Here is a 17,362-nt window from a genome sequence, read left to right on the forward strand (position 1 = left end):
TACGATTTCTCTTGATCAGCTCCTGCTTTGAGCTTCACTTTCCACTGAATTGGTTCAGGTTATAATCCCAAGTGTGATAGGTTACATTTTCCAAAGATGACTGCACCACTGTATGTTCTATCCCACTCCCCCCCACACATACACTCCATGCTCCTCTTGAAATGTTGTTACACTGATACTCATTCATCAGGAGGTGGAGTCTCTGTTCCCTCCCCTTGAAACTGGGCAAACCTTTGAAATTGCCTGGACCAAAAGAATGTGGTGACATTGATGCTGTGTGACTTAGGTCCTCAGAGGCAATTCTGCTTCGGTCTGGTGTTTTCCCTCTCTCTCTGAGCTGCTGTGTTGGAAGTTCAGCTACTTTGAAGCTGCTGTGCTGGAGAGACCCTGTGGAAAGCTCACAAACAGATAAAGGAGAGAGCTTCCCAAGAAATTCCAGCTGTCCCGGCCCCAGCTATTGGAGGCTTCCTAGTACAGACATCAGACACAGGAGTGAAGAAGCCTTCTGGTTGAGCCAAGGCCAGTCATCATCTAACTGCAACCTTATAACAGACCCGGAGTCAGAACCAACCAACAGAGCCACTGAATTCCTGATTCAAGAAATTGCTGCTTTGAGCCACTAAGTTTTTCAGTGTTTTTCCTATGCAGCAATAGACAACTAATATACTCATATGTGCTGTGCAGATGTAAGGAGCACCCCCTTTCCATAATTTCTACACACACACAAAGAAAACTTACATGAGGCCCTGGTGTGTTCAGCCCACAAAGAGATGAAGAAATGAACAACATAAAAACCAACAACTTTGGCCAGCCCCTTTCGGAGAAGTCCCTTACACATACTACCCTCCCACCCGGGGCAATGCCCACCATCCCTCCCTCACCTCCTCCTCCTCTCATGTTCCTATAAACCCCAAATTCTTCCTCACTCCGTTAGGCAGAGCAATCAAATTCTCTCAAGCCCCCTTTCTCCCAAACTCAGCTCCAGGAACCCCTCTCAAAGCCCAGCACCCTTTGCTCACATGCCGCGTGGGCTTGGACTTCCCTAGGTTCCAGAGGGTTTTCTTCTTGACTATTTTAGCTGATCTTGTGGTTTTTTCCCCCACACTGGGTACAGGACTGGTAAACAAAGTGTCCTCCATAAATCATAATGAAAGCTAAAATTTATGAAGCACCTACTGTGTGCTAAGTACGTCATATGCATCATCTCATCCAATCTTCACAAAACCCCTGTAAGGTAGGGACTATCATTATCCCCTTTTACAGATGAGGAAACTGAGGCACTATATAGTTTTAGGTGCCTGTGGTCATAGTTAGTGACAGATTCCAAAGCACTTTATCAATATTGCTTAAGTGAACGAAAAGGAATTTAAGAGACTGGGAGAGAGGAGATGTTGGACAGGTGGGCTTTGGAAACTCTGATAAATGGGGGGAGGGTTGTTTCATGGAGGAGCTTACCCTCAGTGAGAGAAAGCCAGGCCCTAGAGACTCTGGTGCTTAAAGAAGCTGCAGTGAAGAAAAGGCAACAGAAGAAGGAGGAGGGCTGGATGGTGGAAGCCTGGGCAGGGAAGGCTTCAGGGAGAGAACCGCCAAGGGCAGCTTCCCAGCAACAGGACCTTCAGTGGTTCAGGGGGCACTGAAGAGGGGCTGGGCCTCACCGGTGACCTCCAGGAGACTGATGTCCCAACTGGGGCGGAAGCAGGGAGATAAGAGGGAGATGAGGGAGTCTGGAGCTGGGGTAAGGCCAACTCCACTATGGAGTTAGTGGTGAAGCAGGAAGGAAGACGGGGATGGGGGTATCAGACACCGGACGGCTGATCCAGGAAGGGCTCTGGTAGGTTTTCATACGCAAGGGGCCTGACCGTCTTTGGAGTTGAACGAGGTGGAGGGGGGCTTCTGCTACAAGGTCCGCGGGACCTGAGGGTCGCTCTCGGCCTGGGCCCTGGAGGAGAGAGGATGGACCCAGGCCAGGGCTCGCAGACTGAAGTGGCTGAGGACCGGCCAGGCCACCGGGCGCGGGCTGCGGGTGGCGGGAAGGTGCCGAGCCCCGGAGGTCAGACTGGAGGGGGACCTCGGACGGCCGTGTGCCTCCTCCCAGAGAAACGGGACCACGGTCTCAGTCCTGCGCCCCGGCAGCTCCTCGGACGGCGGAGGGTGGGCACTGGCTGAGGGATGGAGAGGGGCGGAGCTGGGCTCAGGGCGCCGGCCTCCCTCCCCCCCCCACCCCACCCCCGGCCCTCTCAGGTGACAGACCCCGCGGCCCCCGCCCCGCCCCGCCGCATATTCAGGCGGCCCGGCCCGCCCCGTCCGAGAGCAGCCAGCGCCGCCGCTCCGGGAGCCTCTGCGGGCCGGTACGAGCGTGCACCCGAGCACCCGTCCTCCGCGACCCCGCCGCCCGCCATGGCCGCCGCGGCCGCCCCCCGCAGCCTCCTGCTGCTCCTCCAGGTGCTCGGGCTCGCGCTGGCGCAGATCGTAAGTCCCGCGGCCGCCCCCGCGCGGGGGCCGGGGTGCGGGGAGTGGGGTCTGGGGTGCGGGGCCCAGGAGGCTGGTGAGGGGCTCGGCCTCTCTCCCCGCACTCCCGGCTGGGCGCAGCCCCCGCGGCGCACGTCCCCCAGGTGGGTGCGCACGGGGGCCGCGGCCCGGCGCCGCGAAACGAGGCGGACGAGCCGGGGAGCCAAGAGGGACCCTGTCGGGAGACGCTCGGCCCAGCCTGGGACAGGCAGCGTGGCCAGGAGCTGGCACCCGGTGCTGGCAGCCCCGAGAGCCCAGGTGGCGGGGGAGACAATGGTGCCCATTCACGGGGCTCCGGAGCCTCCGCCCCGCCTCCTCTCAGGGGGCGCCGGCTCCAGCCAGACGCCGCTCCGGCCGCGGCGGCTGCCCCTCGGCCCCGCTCCGGCTCCCGCCGCCCCCCTCCCCCGTCGCGCTACCGAGGGCCGCCGGGGGGCCTAACGGGACGGGGGCGCGACAAGGCCGGGCCCGGGAGCCAGGCTGGCACTTCTCTGCCCGGGGAGGGCGCGGGCACCTGGCGGGCGCGGGCCCCCTGCCTGGATCGGGGCTGGCCCCATAGGAGGACAACCCAAGGGAGGACGGAGGAACGGTGCTGGGAGAGGGGTGCTCTGAGGGGAAGGGAGAACAGACTTCCCTTCCCTACACCCCCTCTCCCTGCGCCTCCCCCACTTTCCTTTCGGGTTTACTCGCCCTAGGGGGAGCGGCGGGGGGTACCTACTCACCATCTATACCTGTTGTTCGTCTAAAAATGATCATACGAGCAGCCATTCATTGGAGCCAACTGTCTGCTGGGCACCGCCTCGCCTACCATCTGTGATTCACTTGCGCCGTCAGCATCTTCATCTCTTCCCCACCGCGGCAGCGCGAGGGCAGCCCTGGTCCGGTGGAAGGAGGCGGAATCCCGGCTCCACCATTTACTCTCTGTGATCATTCCTAATCTTTGCGAGCCTGTTTCCTTAACTGCAAACTGGGGCTGATAATGGTATCCGCCTCCCAGTTCTGAGCGTTCCATAAGATGATACATGTAGTGGTGCACAGTGCGGTACAGAGTAGGTGATCAATAAAAAGAAGGACGCAGCTTTCCCGGGGAGGCTCACGGCTGGGACGCCCCGCTCCCTGCACAGTCTGAGGGTTGCACCCCTGTGTGTGTTTTCAGAGAGGTCCGCCAGGAGAACTGGGGCCCCCGGGCCCCCCAGGGCCGCCGGGAGTGCCTGGATCTGACGGCATCGACGTGAGTCTCTAACCTGGGACGCGAGGGGGAGGGAAGCTGCAGACAAAGGGGAACTTTGTGAGCGGGGTGTGGGGGGGTGGGGGGGGGTCAGTGCCTGGAGATGCAGCGCCCCCTGTGGTCAGCGGGCGGCGCCGGCCTGCGCCACAAGGAGCCCGTTTGTTCTTGGAAAACCTCGAACTGGCCCTGAGGTGCAGAGCGCGTTATAGCGGCCCGCGGACAAGGAGCTGCTGTTCCGTCTGCCCGCCGGAGCTCACAGCGATTCCTTATCCCCCACCCCTACTCTCCCGTCTTTTTTGGGGGTGGGAGACGCCTTAACCTCTCGCTCTGCCCCTTGGCACGTCTGGATGCTTCTCCAGGGTGGCTTGGAAGCCTTGGTCAGACCGCTGACCAGCTGAAGCCAGACTCCTGTCTCTTCCTTTGCATTTTTCTTCCCTGATTTAGAACCAGCAGGTCTTGTTCGCTGCTCTCGCTAGCATGGGGAGGGTTAAATGCCTCATTCAGGAGGCTGCCCCAGGAGGCCAGCTCCGTGTTTACCCATCTGGACAGACTTCTATTCAACCTGGTGCCCCCACCCTCCAAACACAGGGCGCTGGGTCCCTGCCAGGCTCTCTGGCTGCTGCAGGCCCTGAACTGCCCAAAGGCCTCTCTGGGGCTGAATGTGACTCCACAGGCCCTGCCTGTCCTCCACCAGGAGTCCTTTGTCGCTGGGGAAGGAGGTCCTTCCTGCCTTGGGGACAGACTGAATCGGCCCCCTTCATAGGCCCTCCTGGTCCTTGTCCCTGGCCCAGTCTCTTCTTTTCCTCACCCCGATCCAAAAAAGAGCTGTTGCCCACCTGGCTCACCTCCCCTTCATGTTTTTCTGAAAGGCCCAAGTTTCTCCCACACTTGCCCAAATCTAAGAAGCACCCAGTCTCTGAGGTAACTTGGAACCCACAACCCTCTCTGCGGGGCTGTACCAGCACCTCAGCAGCGTGGGTGTGTCTGTGACCAGCTTGCACGTTGACGGCACCCTCTCCAGCCTGGCTGGGGTTGGTCTCTGTCCACCTGTTTGGTGGTTTTGTTTGTTTGTTTTGTTTTGAGGGAAAGGGAGTTATTTTCCCCCAAAATTGCAAGGCTGAGGGGTCCCAGGGCAGAAGGAAGAGAGAGAGGAGAGCAGCATGTGGGACCAGCCAGTCAGGGCCTGCATGTGCCCATTTGGGGTAACATGAGCCACTGGGGGCTGTCTGACCAACTTGTATCTTACAGGGTGACAAGGGGCCCCCCGGGAAAGCTGGCCCTCCGGTGAGTGCTGTTTCCTCTTTGACCTTTGACCTTCCCAGTTCTTGCCCTCCTCCGGCTCATATTTGCCCCACCTCTGTTTTTAAGGGACCTAAGGGAGAGCCTGGCAAAGCGGGGCCGGATGGGCCGGACGGGAAGCCTGGGATTGATGTGAGTACCTGAGCATCCGCTAAAGCAGGTTAGGGCTCCACTCGCTGACTTCCAGAGCCCAGTTCTGACATCTTCCCTGCTCCTCTGTTCAGAGCAGGGCAGCAGGATGGAGACTTATAAAGCTATGAGTTCCCTTCACCTTCATGTGACCCGTGACCTCGCGGCCACCCCAGAAACATGAGTCACAGACACATGGGGGTCCAAAGAGGGGTTCTGTTCATCTGCAGCAGCCAAGATTTAGTCTCACATTTCTGGCCTCCAAATGTCAAATTAAATGCTATGGAAGGAGCTGTCCTTTCCTTCCCCCTTCCCTGCCACACCCTGCCCCCTCAAAGCCACAGGAGCAACTCAGGAGAGGAAGATTATTGGCTGATACCACAGAATTCCCAGGGGCCCCAAGGTCACGGGCTCCTGGACACAGCCAGGACCACTGGGACCGTCACCTGATTGAGGAATACACTTGGGTCAGTCACTAAAAGACGGGAGGAAAAAGAGGTCCCATGAGTTGCCTTTGTCCTGCTGGCGCAAGAGGTACCATCGGGGCTATTAGCAGCCACCAACCAGGGCCTCTCCAAATTTTCCACACCCTGCAAAGATTAAAAAGCTCATGGCCTTCCACTAGCACACTGGTTCTCACATCTATGCAGAGAGGGGAACATGATTAGCCCATTTTGCAGATGTGAACACTAAGGCTCAGAAAAAGTTGCTGCCAAGGGCAGACATCAAGAAAATGGCCCATCCAGACGTACATCTAGGTCTTCCAGGCTCCTAACCTGGGAGGTGTGTGGCCTGTGCAGACAGATCTTTGGGCCTTGGTTTCTCATCTTTCTAAAGAGGGTAATCGCTCTGCCTGCTTGGCTCCCAGGGTTGCTGTGGGAACTGGGAGAAGAGAAAGCAAGGTGTTGAGGCCCCTTGGCCTTCATGGAGTGGAGTGCAAGACAGCTCGGGCCCACCCAGGAGAGACCTCAGGCCCTGGCTTGTCCCATGGTTCAGGAAGCCAGTTTGCTCTTCATTGATCTACCTTCTCTTTCTTCCCCAGGGTCTAACTGGAGCCAAGGGGGAGCCTGGCCTCATGGGGATCCCTGGAGTCAAGGTAAGTGGCTTGCTGGGGACTCGGCTTGGGCAGTCCCAGGGAGGGACTATACTAGAGAGGAGTGGGGACACAGGAGACCCCAGCCTCTGAACCTTTCCCATTGCTCTTTCAGGGCCAGCCTGGGCTCCCAGGTCCCCCTGGCCTGCCGGTGAGTGTAATCTGCAAGGGCTTCAAGGGACCCTTCGGGGGGAGGGCAGGGGGGGCTTATAGAAGGAGCCATGAACCCAATCTCCTTTCCTTCTGTTCCAGGGCCCTGGCTTTGCTGGACCTCCTGTAAGTCCTCCCAAATGGGGCAGGGTCCCTGGAACTCTTGGGGAAGGGGGAAACAGAAGGGCTTCTGGGGGACTGGCCATCCAGGGGAGGGGCCAGCATGCTGTGATGGTGTCAGGAACGGGCAGACGTGCCAGAGAACTCTGGGCCAGCTCACGCTGGGCCTATTTACTGGCTCTGGGATTCTCTGGCCCTTAAAGCCCTAAGCTGTCGGTCTCTCTGGGCTTGGTTGCAAAGTAAAAGTGGGGAAGGGGCCTCTGGGTACCAGTCCCTACCTTTGTGTCAGGGTGGGCTAACCCTCCGAGGCACCCTGGCCAGTGACGCCTCTGTTCCTAGGGGCCACCCGGACCTGTTGGCCTCCCGGGCGAGATTGGAATCACAGGCCCCAAGGTGAGCCCCAGCCATCCCTCTGCTCATTCTGCCTCCTGCCCTTTACCTCGAAGCTGGCAAGCTGGGGAGTCTTGCCAGCAGACCCTGGGCCTCCTTCTGGCCAGCAAGGAGCTCTTCTAGGCTTGGGGCAGAACTCCCTCCTGCTGAGCCCACTCAGCTATAGGTCTTTCAGGGAAACCTGAATGATGGCTGGGGCCATCCCAGATCTCAGAAGGCGACCTGGAGGACAGGGTCGGGTAGGGCAGGAGCAGGGACTGGAGGAGGGGGCAGAGTGACCCTGGCAGAGCCGGACCAGAATATGATTTGGGCCCCTCTTGCTTCCAGGGGGATCCTGGACCAGAGGGGCCATCGGGGCCCCCGGGGCCACCTGGCAAACCGGTAAGTGTCCTCAAACTTCCCACATGTGGAAGGACGAGGGTCTCTGGCACAAGCCTGGGGTGGGAAAGGTTCGGGTCAGGCTCCAGCTTCGTACATCTCCTCTCAGGGCCGACCCGGAACCATCCAGGGCCTGGAAGGCAGCGCGGATTTCTTGGTGAGAGGCGGCCCTGGGGCGGGGCTAATGTGGGGAAGGGGTGGGTCCTCTTTGGAGGTAGAGTCAGGGGGCTGCCGCACAGAGGTTCAACCAAGTGGGCTGAGAGGAGGGTTGGGAGCTGGCAAGAGGGGAAGCACGGCCCGGCTGGCCTGAGGCGAGCTGGTGAGCACACAACCCGGCGGGGTTTTCTTTCCAGTGTCCAACCAACTGTCCAGCGGGGGTGAAAGGCCCCCCAGGGCTGCAGGGAGTAAAGGTAAGCTACTGGCCCAAGTCTCTGGGGGGCAGAGCAGGTGGTTGGGAGGGGACCTCACATGGAGTTCCCTCCTTCCCTGCAGGGGCATCCTGGCAGACGCGGGGCTCTGGGAGATTCTGGCCGCCAGGGGAAGCCGGTGAGTGTGTGGGAAGAGGGCCTTACAAGAACCTCCCCTTCTTCATCCGTTCTCCTTCCCCTGTGGGTCTCTGAGGACTGAGCCTTGAGCTGAGAGGCAGGAGGCCTATGTTCTAGGTCAGTGTGTCCCTGGGCAAGTACCTTCTTGCTGGGCCTCCATTTCCCCATCCATCTGTCACTTGGGACAATATGGGTTCTAGGGTCCTTCCCATCTGCTTTTTCTGGGAAGGGGATGGTATCTTTGGTTGTCTCTATGTTTGTCTCTCGATCTGCCTGCCTGTCTGATCACTCCTTCCTGCCCCATAGGGTCCCAAGGGAGACGTGGGTGCCTCTGGAGAGCAAGGCATCCCTGGACCACCGGTAAGGGACCCTCGCCCGGGGCCCTCCCCTCCTCATCCAGGAGATCTCAGTGGAGCCATTCCCTTGGTCTGGCCTCCAACCTGTAGAAGAAACACCTGTATCCAGTTGGCATGTCTCCGGGTGGGGAGAGGGGGGTTGAGGCTGTCAGAAATTGGGGGACAGGAACCAAGGCTGTCAGCCAGAAAACGCAGCTGAGGCCCAGCTTTTGCCACTGTCCCCTGAGTGACCCTGGTGAGCCCTTCCCCCATCGCTGAGCCTCAGCGTCCCCTCTCTGAGATAGGGACTATGCTGCCCGCCCCAGACGGGCATCGTGAAGATCAGGGGTGGGGGTCAGAGAAGCTATGATGAAGTGGGTCTTAAAATTGCCATTGCTGTCATTCTTCTGTCTTGACAGGGTCCCCAGGGCATCAGGGGCTACCCGGGCATGGAGGGACCCAAAGGAGAGACGGTGAGTAGGTCGGGGGTGGGCTGCAAGAGTCATTGTGACCAGCGCTCTGGGCTCTGGGGTCCAGCCAGGACTGACTGTAACCCTTTCCTCTCCCCAGGGTCCTCATGGGTACAAAGGCATGGTGGGCTCCATTGGTGCCGCCGGGTCACCAGTGAGTGTCCTCTTGCTCCTGCACACGTACCTCCTCCAGCTGGAGCTCCTGGGGCTGCGAAGGGCATGTGGCTCCTCCTGAGCCCATGTGATCTGGATTCCTGTTTGTCCTTCTTGCCAGGGTGAGGAAGGTCCGCGGGGGCCACCAGGCCGAGCCGGGGAGAAAGGCGATGTGGTGAGTCCTCAGCCACCCCTTGTCCAGTCAGGGCCCCTGGAGAGTACTAGGAGGGACTCAGCTCCCCCCCGCCCGGGCTCATGTGTGAGCGAGTGTGTGCATTACCCTGTGTGTCTCTGCAGCTGCGTGTGTGCGAGTATGTGCTACTCTGTGTCGGTGCGGATGCGTGGGTGTGTGTGCGAGCGTTACTGTGTGTCTGTGTGGGTGAGTGACTGGTGTGGGGCGGGAGCCTCTGTGCTGGGGGCCCAGTCACCCCACCAGCCCCCACTCCTGCAAGCCCAGCCTGTGCCGATCAAATTCAATTTGGGACAAGTCATGGGATCCAGTCCCAGGCTCTCTGCAGCCAGACGATGAAATTCCAGCAAATCAGCCATGGGGCTAATGGGACTTGGCCCACATCCCAATTCTCTTAACTTTTTTTTTTTTAATTAATAGACTTTATTCTTGAGCGGCTTTGAGTTTATAGAAAAATTGAGCAGAAAGTAAACTTTTTTTATTATGGAAGTTTTTAAACATACATAAAAGTAGAGAGGATTATATAATGAACCTCCATATACCTGTCTCCCCAAATTGACATTTTGCCACACTCACTTAATCCAGCACTCTTGCTCATCTTTTCAGGCAAATCCCTTAATATCATGTCATTTCACCCCTAAATACTCCTGTATGCCTTTCTTAAAAATAAGGACTTTTCCTCACATAGTCACAATATCATTCATTATCATAACCAACAACATTATCAATGATTCCTTAGTGTCAGCAAATAACCAGTCTGTGTTTCCGTGTTTCCCAGTTATCTCAAAAATGTCTCTTCAGGGTTCTTGTTCAAATCAAGACCGAAACAAAGTCCACACGTTGTATTTAGTTGTGTTTCTTCAGTAAGTGGCACTCAGAGCACAGGTGAGGGAGGTCTCAGTGAGTACTGGATCCTTCCCTTGTACTGCCCGGCCCGGCCCAGGCCCCTCGCCTCGGTGCTGACCTCTACTCCCTCCCAGGCCCCTCTCCTCCAGCCCCTGCACGCTGTGGCCTGTGCCAAGAGAGATCCTGGGACCCGGAGGCCACTGTTCTCAGCTGCTCCCCTCTCTGGACAGGCAGTTGGGGGTTCAGCATCCTGAAGGTGACCTCATTTCTACTTACTTTGCAGGGCAGCCCAGGTGTTCAAGGACCCCAGGGAATAACAGGCCCGAAGGGAGCAACCGTAAGTGGCCTGGGCCTACCCAGAGAGTGGGGTCAACTCTGTCCAAGCTCCTAGAGGACGAAGAGCCTGGGATTCTAGACCGAACTCTGTTGCAGGCGGGCTGCTCTGTGACCTTGGGAAACACCCTCTTGCTGTGCCTTAGTTCTTTCACCTGTAATTAGGGCATGTGGTGCTGTAGCAGAAGTTTGGGGAAGCTTGGGGCCATCTGGAACACCTGTCACCCACACAGAGGAAGGACTGTGGTCCATCCCTCCAAATCCTCTTCCCATTTTTGCTCCCCTCTCCCAGTTGGCTGGTGGGGGTCCTCGAGATAACCAGACGCGCTTCCGACCTGCACACTGCAGCTGTCACAGAGGGATATGGGTGGGTGGCTGGACCGCAGGCATCTCCCCACCGTGAGTCTCCCTTGAACTTTCCTTCTGAGCAGGGCCCCCCAGGCATCGATGGCAAGGACGGGTCCCCAGGCACACCTGGCATGAAGGTAGGAGTGGGGACTGCTGCTGGGTTGGGGAGGGTCAGGGCCCCTCCCAGCTCAGGCCCCGAGTCTCACCACATTGATCCCGGAGGCCCAGGAGCCTGAGATCCTCAAGTGTGTCACTGACACATCCCTGCTCGCTGCTGGGCCTCAGTTTCTCTACTTGCCCTTGGGTGGAAGCCATAGACCTAGCTGGAGCTTTCACTTGTGCCTCTGGTTCTCTGTCTCTCCTAGGGCAGTGCAGGACAGGCCGGGCGGCCAGGAAACCAGGGCCACCAGGGCCTGGCGGTGAGTATGGGGTGGAGTCCTGGGGGCTGCCCCATGGACAAACTGCTTCTCCTCCTCAGTGTTGCCCACTGCCCCGTTGTGGCACGAGTGGCTGATGAGGCAGAAATCCACACAACCAGGGACCTTGCTCTAGTCCTTGTCCCCACCTGGACCTCTGTGGCCTCTGGCCTGGCTTAGGCCTCTTCATTTGGACAGTTGCTCCAGCCTTCTCTTTGACCAACCCAGCTCTCCGTGTTAGCTGTGCCCTGCTACAGCACCTTCCATGGCCCTCATTGCCTCCAGGAAAGTCATCCCATCCAGTCATCCAAGAACTAGTTACTGAGCCCCCCAGGCACGCTGAGTGGCAGGGAAAGTTGTGAACAGGACAGCCACAATGCTTGTCCGCACGGCTCTTCTTCGCATTCAGGGACCAGCGTAATCGGACACCACCCTGCCCTTCGGTCCTCATCAGCCACTGCTCCTCTGTGTCTTCTCCTTTCCCCACGTGGCCTTGCCTTTTCTACCCCCACATTCGGGCCTTTGCAGGTGCCTTGGCCTGGAATGCCCTTCCCCATCTCTCTGTGCCTTCTCACCATTCAGGGTCACCTCCATCCCACACCTTCCGGGAGCCCAGTCCATGGGAACCCCCTCCCTCCCTGCTGGGGGTCCTGAGGCCCAAGCCAGATAACACGCCCAGGTGCAGACCGTGTTCCTGTATCACGTGTGCCTGTGAGCACGGGGTGCTTCTCTTCTCCCCACAGACTACAGGCCCCTCTGTACCCCGCTCTGCTCCCCCCAGGGCTCAGGGTACAGTCAAGTTTGTGATGCCATGGGAGGGCCTTCTGCTATTTGGCTTCCACAGGCCAGGGCTGAAGAAGGGAGGGGATCTGGATTGGGGATGGGAGGTAAAGCAGGAGGTGCCTGGGGCTCCCCAGTGCCAGAGTAGAAACTGGTATCAACTTCTTTCTCCAGGGTGTGCCGGGCCAGCCTGGGACAAAAGGAGACCCAGGAGACAAGGTAAGGTGACTCCAAGCTAGGGACAGAATTGGCTTCATGTGAGCAAGGGAGCCTGCGGGCAGGGTCCAGGGGCATGGCTGAAAGACTGCTGCAAGGCCCGGGCCTCACCCAAGGCTCAAGGACATGGCCTGGACACAAGTCCCTTGGGCCTAGCCACCTCCCTCCTGCCGCTTACTCCCACCTTCTGTGAAGACAGGATGGTATGGCTCCCAATCCAGAGGACCTGACCAAGAACACCTTCTCCCCAATCCATGTAGTTCTAGATTCTGTTTCGGGTTCATCAGGCTTCTCCAAGGTCAAGAGCTTGACTGGGCCCCCCAGACTCACCTTAAACCTGTGTTTTCCTGCAGGGTGAACCAGGCCAGCAGGGCCTCCCTGGATTCTCTGGTCCTCCTGGGAAGGAGGTAAGTGCTCGACCCTGGACACAGGGCTCTTTGCATTGGTCCCCCTCCCAGGCCTGAAGACCCTGCGCTCAGCATATGGGCCTGGGTGAGAGTGTGTGGTGAAGCCCTAGTTTGGGGGCTGCCGTGGATGCCAGTCTGGGCTGTGCCACTGACCCACTGACCCAGGGACACTCCCTTTTCCTCTCTGCATCCTTGTTTCTCTATGTACAATGCAGTGATGGGGGGGATTGGCTCTGTCCCGTCCGGGCGTGATCTCCTCAGATAGCCAAGCTGACTGGGGCTAAGAATCCAGCAGAGTCATTCATTCATTCATTCATTCATTCATTCATTCATTCTTCCGTAAACATTCACCAAATACCTGCAATGTGTTAGATGCTGAGATAGTCTCCTACTCAGACGGAGCTTACAGTTTAGTGGAGAAGACAGATCTTAAATATATGATCACATGATGACTAACTACAACTGTGTGGGGTCCTAGTGAAGGAAAAGTACAGGGACCCAGAGAACAGGGGTAAGGGAAGGCTTCCCTGAGAAAGTGACCAGGGTGGGTAGGGGTTAGCCAGCTGTGGAAGGGACGGGTCCACCAGGCCTACTGCTCACTCCTAGTTTCTGTCTGCCAGGGAGAGCCGGGACCTCCAGGAGAAATCGGACCCCGAGGCATCGTAGGGCAGAAGGTAACAGTGGTACCCCCTCCCCCGGGGGTCTCTGCAGCAGCTGGCTCTACTGGACCCAGGATCTGGGTCCCATCAGTGGCTCCAGCACTTGCCGGGTCCTGCCCAGCCTATGTGAGGCCTTCCCAGAACTGCCTGGCTGCTGGCCTGTAAAGTGGAGCAAGGGACCTCCATGCTGGGACAGCAGGAAGGAAGGGCATCCTGCCCAGCAGGGGCTGGGGGCTGGACACGGGGCTGAGGACGGGGTGCCCCTGCTGCGTGTCCGTGGGTCATTCTCTTTTTCCGTTGCAGGGTGACCAGGGTGAGAGGGGGCCGGGGGGGCAGCCAGGCCCTCAAGGACGGCAGGTTAGTGGAAGCCCGCTGTGAGGGGCCGTGGGGAGCAGGCCTGGGCACCTCATTTGACTTCCTGCTCTGGATTCTTTTCTCCTCAGGGCCCCAAGGGGGAGCAGGGGTCCCCCGGAATTCCAGGGCCCCAAGGCTTGCCAGGCATCAAGGGAGACAAGGTACCAAATGGGGTTGGAAAATACCTGGAAAAGAGGCCCCAAGGTCTGCAGGGTCGGAGGTGGGGGGGCAACGGAGCTCAATTAGGTCGTTCCTTGAGCGCTCCAGGTCTTCCCGGGAGGAGTACTGGGGCGGGTCCCGCGCGGCCCTGGGGGGCGAGGCGGAGCTGCAGAGGGGTGCGGCCGGGACCCGGGGTTGGGGGGCGAGGACCCCGTGGACCCAGCCATCCCTGGAGAGGGGAACTCGGCAAGTCCCTGACTCCCCGCTTGCTGCAGGGCTCCCCAGGGAAGACCGGCCCCCGCGGCAGCGTGGTGAGTAGCCGCGCCTCCCTTCCCCGCGTCCCGGGCGGCGGCGGCGGCGGGTGGGGGTCCGCAGGTGCCCTGACTCGCTGGGCTTCATTTGCAGGGCGACCCGGGGGTGGCCGGCCTCCCGGGAGAGAAGGGCGAGAAGGTGAGCGGGCTGCGCGGGGGCGGCCGGCGGGACGGGGGTGGGCCCCGGGGCTTCGGCGGGTCCTGACCCAGCTGCCCTGTACCTGCAGGGCGAGTCTGGCGAGCCGGGGCCCAAAGGACAGGTGAGTCCAGCCCCTGCGACGACGCCGCCTTCCTCCTGTCCCGCCACCCACCGTCCCCCTCCTTCCGCCCCTACCTTCCCCCACCATCTCCCCTCCCCGCCACCCCCCCCCCCGGAACTCCCCGGCGCGGGCCAACTCTCAACCCCCCGCTCTGCACCACCGCCCGCCCCGCCCCGGCAGCAAGGAGTCCGCGGAGAACCCGGCTACCCCGGCCCCAGCGGGGATGCGGGCGCCCCGGGGGTGCAGGGCTACCCCGGGCCCCCAGGCCCTCGAGGACTGGCTGGAGACCGAGGCGTGCCGGGACTGCCCGGGAGACAGGGCGTGGCGGTGAGTCGGCCCGCCGGAGCGGGGAGTCTCCCGCGAGGAAATCCCTTTGCGGGTGCTGCCGAGGCCCCAAAGGCTGGGAGTTCCCGGGGCCAGCTGGCTTCCCCGGGGCTGGTTCCAGGAGGCCCCACAACCGACAGCTTGGGGGTGGGTGCGGCAGGAGGGATTTCCGTCAGATGCGGCATGTGCTTCCGGTGGGAGAACGGAGGGTTGGGGGGGGGCCCGGCCAGGGGCTTCTTCCTGGAGGGCCTTGTCTGCCTGCAGGGCCGAGACGCCAGTGACCAGCACATCGTGACCGTGATGATGAAGATGATGCAAGGTGAGGGCGGGGGCGGCAACCCCTCCTCGTCCCACTCCCAGTCAGCGCGGTGCCACCCTTCGGGAGCTGCTCCAAGTGGCCTTGCCCGAGGGGCTGCGGGCCTGCGTGCTCCTTCCAGCTCTGCTTCCAAGAGGCCCGGGACCTCTGTACATCTCTGCCCTCGCCGGACCTTTGGTTTCCGCAAACCGCGGAGGAAGGGGAGATGAGACACGCACCTTTTGCGTCTGCACGTCCAGGGGCCCGGCGTGGGGACGCTCTGCCTTCCTGTTTTACTGAGCGGACCCCCATCTCACACACCTCTCATCTCCCTCCCTCCTTCCCTCCAGAGCAACTGGCAGAGGTCGCTGTGAGTGCCAAGCGGGAGGCCCTGGGTGCAGTCGGGATGGTGGGTCCTCCAGGACCCCCTGGGCCTCCTGGGTACCCAGGCAAGCAGGGACCCCATGGGCACCCTGGCCCTCGGGGCGTTCCTGGCATCGTGGGCGCCGTGGGTCAGATTGGCAACACAGGGCCCAAGGGTGAGTGCTGTTCTGTGGTGGGGGTGGGGGCCGAGCTATGTGGACTTGGCCAAGGCCAGGCCTGGGTTGGGTTATGGGTTATGTGGGCTGATGGCTCAGCCTCTTGTTTTCTCTTTCATCATCCCCCCTCTCGGGATGAGGTACACTTTCCCCCATTCCCTCAGCAACGTTTTCCAGAAGTCATATGTGACTCCTGGGCTTGCTTTCTCAGTAGCAAATTGATGGAGATCAATGTATTATTTTATAACTTGGGGGTTTTCTTGGGGGTGGTGTTTTTGTTATAAATTTGCTTTGTCGTGCCCCCTAAACATTCTTTCTGGGTCTCTGGAAGCCCGGAGGCAGGTTAGCAAAGTAGTAAAGCCTGCAAACTCGAGTCACAAGACAGCTGTCTGTCCAGACTCTACTACTTTCTCCTTGTAGACTTGGACAACTTACCTGTTAATCTCCCTGGGCCTTAGATTTATCATCTGTAAAATGGGGGATGTTAATAACAACCACCTCATAGCTTTGTCCTGAGGATTGCATGTGGAGGTAATTTATGTAGAGTTGGCACATAGTAAATGCTAGCTATGATTATTATTAGATGCTTTCCTGTCACGAACTTGATTGCTGTAGCCTTCCATCCTGTCCGGACCTTCCTTTATTTAACCAGTTCTGCAGGCATTTCCAACTTTCCCCTAGTATAAACTAGCACAAAACAGGCATAATTGCTGTGTGTGAAACAGAAATGAAATAGCAGCCAAAGTAGAAAAAACATTCTCCAGTTCTGAAAAACGACAGCCTCTTTCTTTCTCTGCAGGAAAACGTGGAGAGAAGGGTGACCAGGGAGAGATGGGACGCGGGCACCCCGGGATGCCTGGGCCCCCGGGGATCCCCGGTAAGCCCTGGGCCCTGCCCAGCAGCCCTGCCCCTCAGCTCTGGGATTCCTGCCCCCCAGACACCTGGGTCTCTGCCACGGAGGCCTCCTGCTCAGCTGCCTCCGTCCCATGCATCCAGCGTTGGCATCCCTTTGGAGCACCCAGGAGCCCTGGGTGGGGTCTGGCTGGGAGCTGGACAGCTGAGATGCTGAGAACTTCCTGGCTTGCACCAAAATCTGCTTCATGGAGGAAAATGAGGAGGCATTTGTTCCCAGAACTCACAGACTGGGAGTTGGGAGTGATGGGCAGTGCCATGCGACTCTCTGAGAACCTGTGTCTGGGGCAGTGTCTATTCCGGCCCTCAGTCTCCATCTCATCCCTGCCACCCCCACCCCACCTCCCTGAGGAACGGGACTTAGAATCCTAGGGCTGAGACAGGAGAAGGCCCTGATGTCTTTGGGTCTTCTCCCTTACACAGGACTCCCTGGCCGGCCCGGCCAGGCAATCAACGGCAAGGATGGAGCTCGAGGGTCCCCAGGGGCCTCGGGAGAAGCAGGCCGACCAGGTCTGCCAGGCCCCGTGGGGCTGCCAGGCTTCTGTGAGCCTGCGGCCTGCCTTGGAGCCTCAGCCTACGCCCCTGCACGCCTCACGGAGCCTGGATCCATCAAAGGGCCATGAGCATGAGGCCAGGACAGAGCCTGGCGGGCATCCTGGGGGGAGAGGACTAGGTTCCCTCTGGGTGGACACACATCCCATCGCTCAGACCAGGAAGCCAGCTTTCCCAGAACCTTCCATCTGGGCCCCTGGAGTCCTGAGGAGAAGGAAATTCTAAAACGTGGGGGAAGGGAAGGGAGGACATTGGAATGAAAAGGTGGAGGCCAACGGACAGGGCAAGTGTCACTGGAGAGTCCCAGCTCCCAAGAGATGGGTGGTTTTCCTTCCCAGAACCTGACTCAGAAGTTACCAAAACAAACGTCTCCTTAATCTGTGCCATCCTCCAGTTGCTACCCTCTTTGGGGTATGGGTCCCTGACCCCACCTCGCTCCCCTGGACTTTCTGGGTGACTGCTGCTGGGTGACTACCCCGAGGTGGCCATCCTGAAGCCAGCCCCACTACTTCCTCCCTGCCTTCCTCCCATCTGAGTATTTAAACACCCATCCCCCTTCTCTTCCTGGCAGCATCCCCTCCCACCTACCCACCCACCCACCCCGAGATCCACCCAGGCCTTTCTGTAAATAAAAGCCCCTGACTTGGGTACAAACTAGGATGGGAG

The 17,362-nt window shown here is 59.3% G+C and overlaps 1 protein-coding gene across 1 annotated transcript; it reads left to right on the forward strand.

Annotated features, from left to right (window-relative positions):
• The first annotated feature begins 1,953 nt into the window (after nucleotides 1–1,953).
• Nucleotides 1,954–16,848, forward strand: COL9A2 (collagen type IX alpha 2 chain). Its single transcript, XM_028123386.2, has 33 exons — nucleotides 1,954–2,151; nucleotides 2,242–2,469; nucleotides 3,662–3,736; nucleotides 4,982–5,017; nucleotides 5,102–5,164; nucleotides 6,204–6,257; nucleotides 6,370–6,405; nucleotides 6,507–6,530; nucleotides 6,864–6,917; nucleotides 7,242–7,295; nucleotides 7,402–7,449; nucleotides 7,646–7,702; nucleotides 7,785–7,838; nucleotides 8,144–8,197; nucleotides 8,592–8,645; nucleotides 8,743–8,796; nucleotides 8,917–8,970; nucleotides 10,115–10,168; nucleotides 10,596–10,649; nucleotides 10,878–10,931; nucleotides 11,883–11,927; nucleotides 12,278–12,331; nucleotides 12,952–13,005; nucleotides 13,294–13,347; nucleotides 13,434–13,505; nucleotides 13,779–13,814; nucleotides 13,909–13,953; nucleotides 14,042–14,074; nucleotides 14,255–14,401; nucleotides 14,663–14,717; nucleotides 15,044–15,232; nucleotides 16,032–16,109; nucleotides 16,568–16,848. Exons 1-33 carry the CDS (start codon nucleotides 1,954–1,956, stop codon nucleotides 16,765–16,767), a joined length of 2,421 nt encoding a protein of 806 aa, XP_027979187.2. The 3' UTR covers nucleotides 16,768–16,848.
• Nucleotides 16,849–17,362: the final 514 nt, after the last annotated feature.

The sequence above is a fragment of the Eumetopias jubatus genome, unplaced genomic scaffold (assembly GCF_037043125.1).
Source record: "Eumetopias jubatus isolate StellerSeaLion01/CBP00866 unplaced genomic scaffold, mEumJub1_p1.0 scaffold_4, whole genome shotgun sequence".
NCBI lineage: Eukaryota > Metazoa > Chordata > Mammalia > Carnivora > Otariidae > Eumetopias > Eumetopias jubatus.

Coding starts and splice junctions, on each gene's coding strand:
- COL9A2 (XM_028123386.2), top strand. CDS start 1,954: ATGGACCCAGGCCAGGGCTCGCAGACTGAAGTGGCTGAGGACCGGCCA. Junction 5,018..5,101: donor CCGGGAAAGCTGGCCCTCCG/GTGAGTGCTGTT, acceptor TCTGTTTTTAAG/GGACCTAAGGGAGAGCCTGG. Junction 13,506..13,778: donor CAGGCATCAAGGGAGACAAG/GTACCAAATGGG, acceptor CGCTTGCTGCAG/GGCTCCCCAGGGAAGACCGG.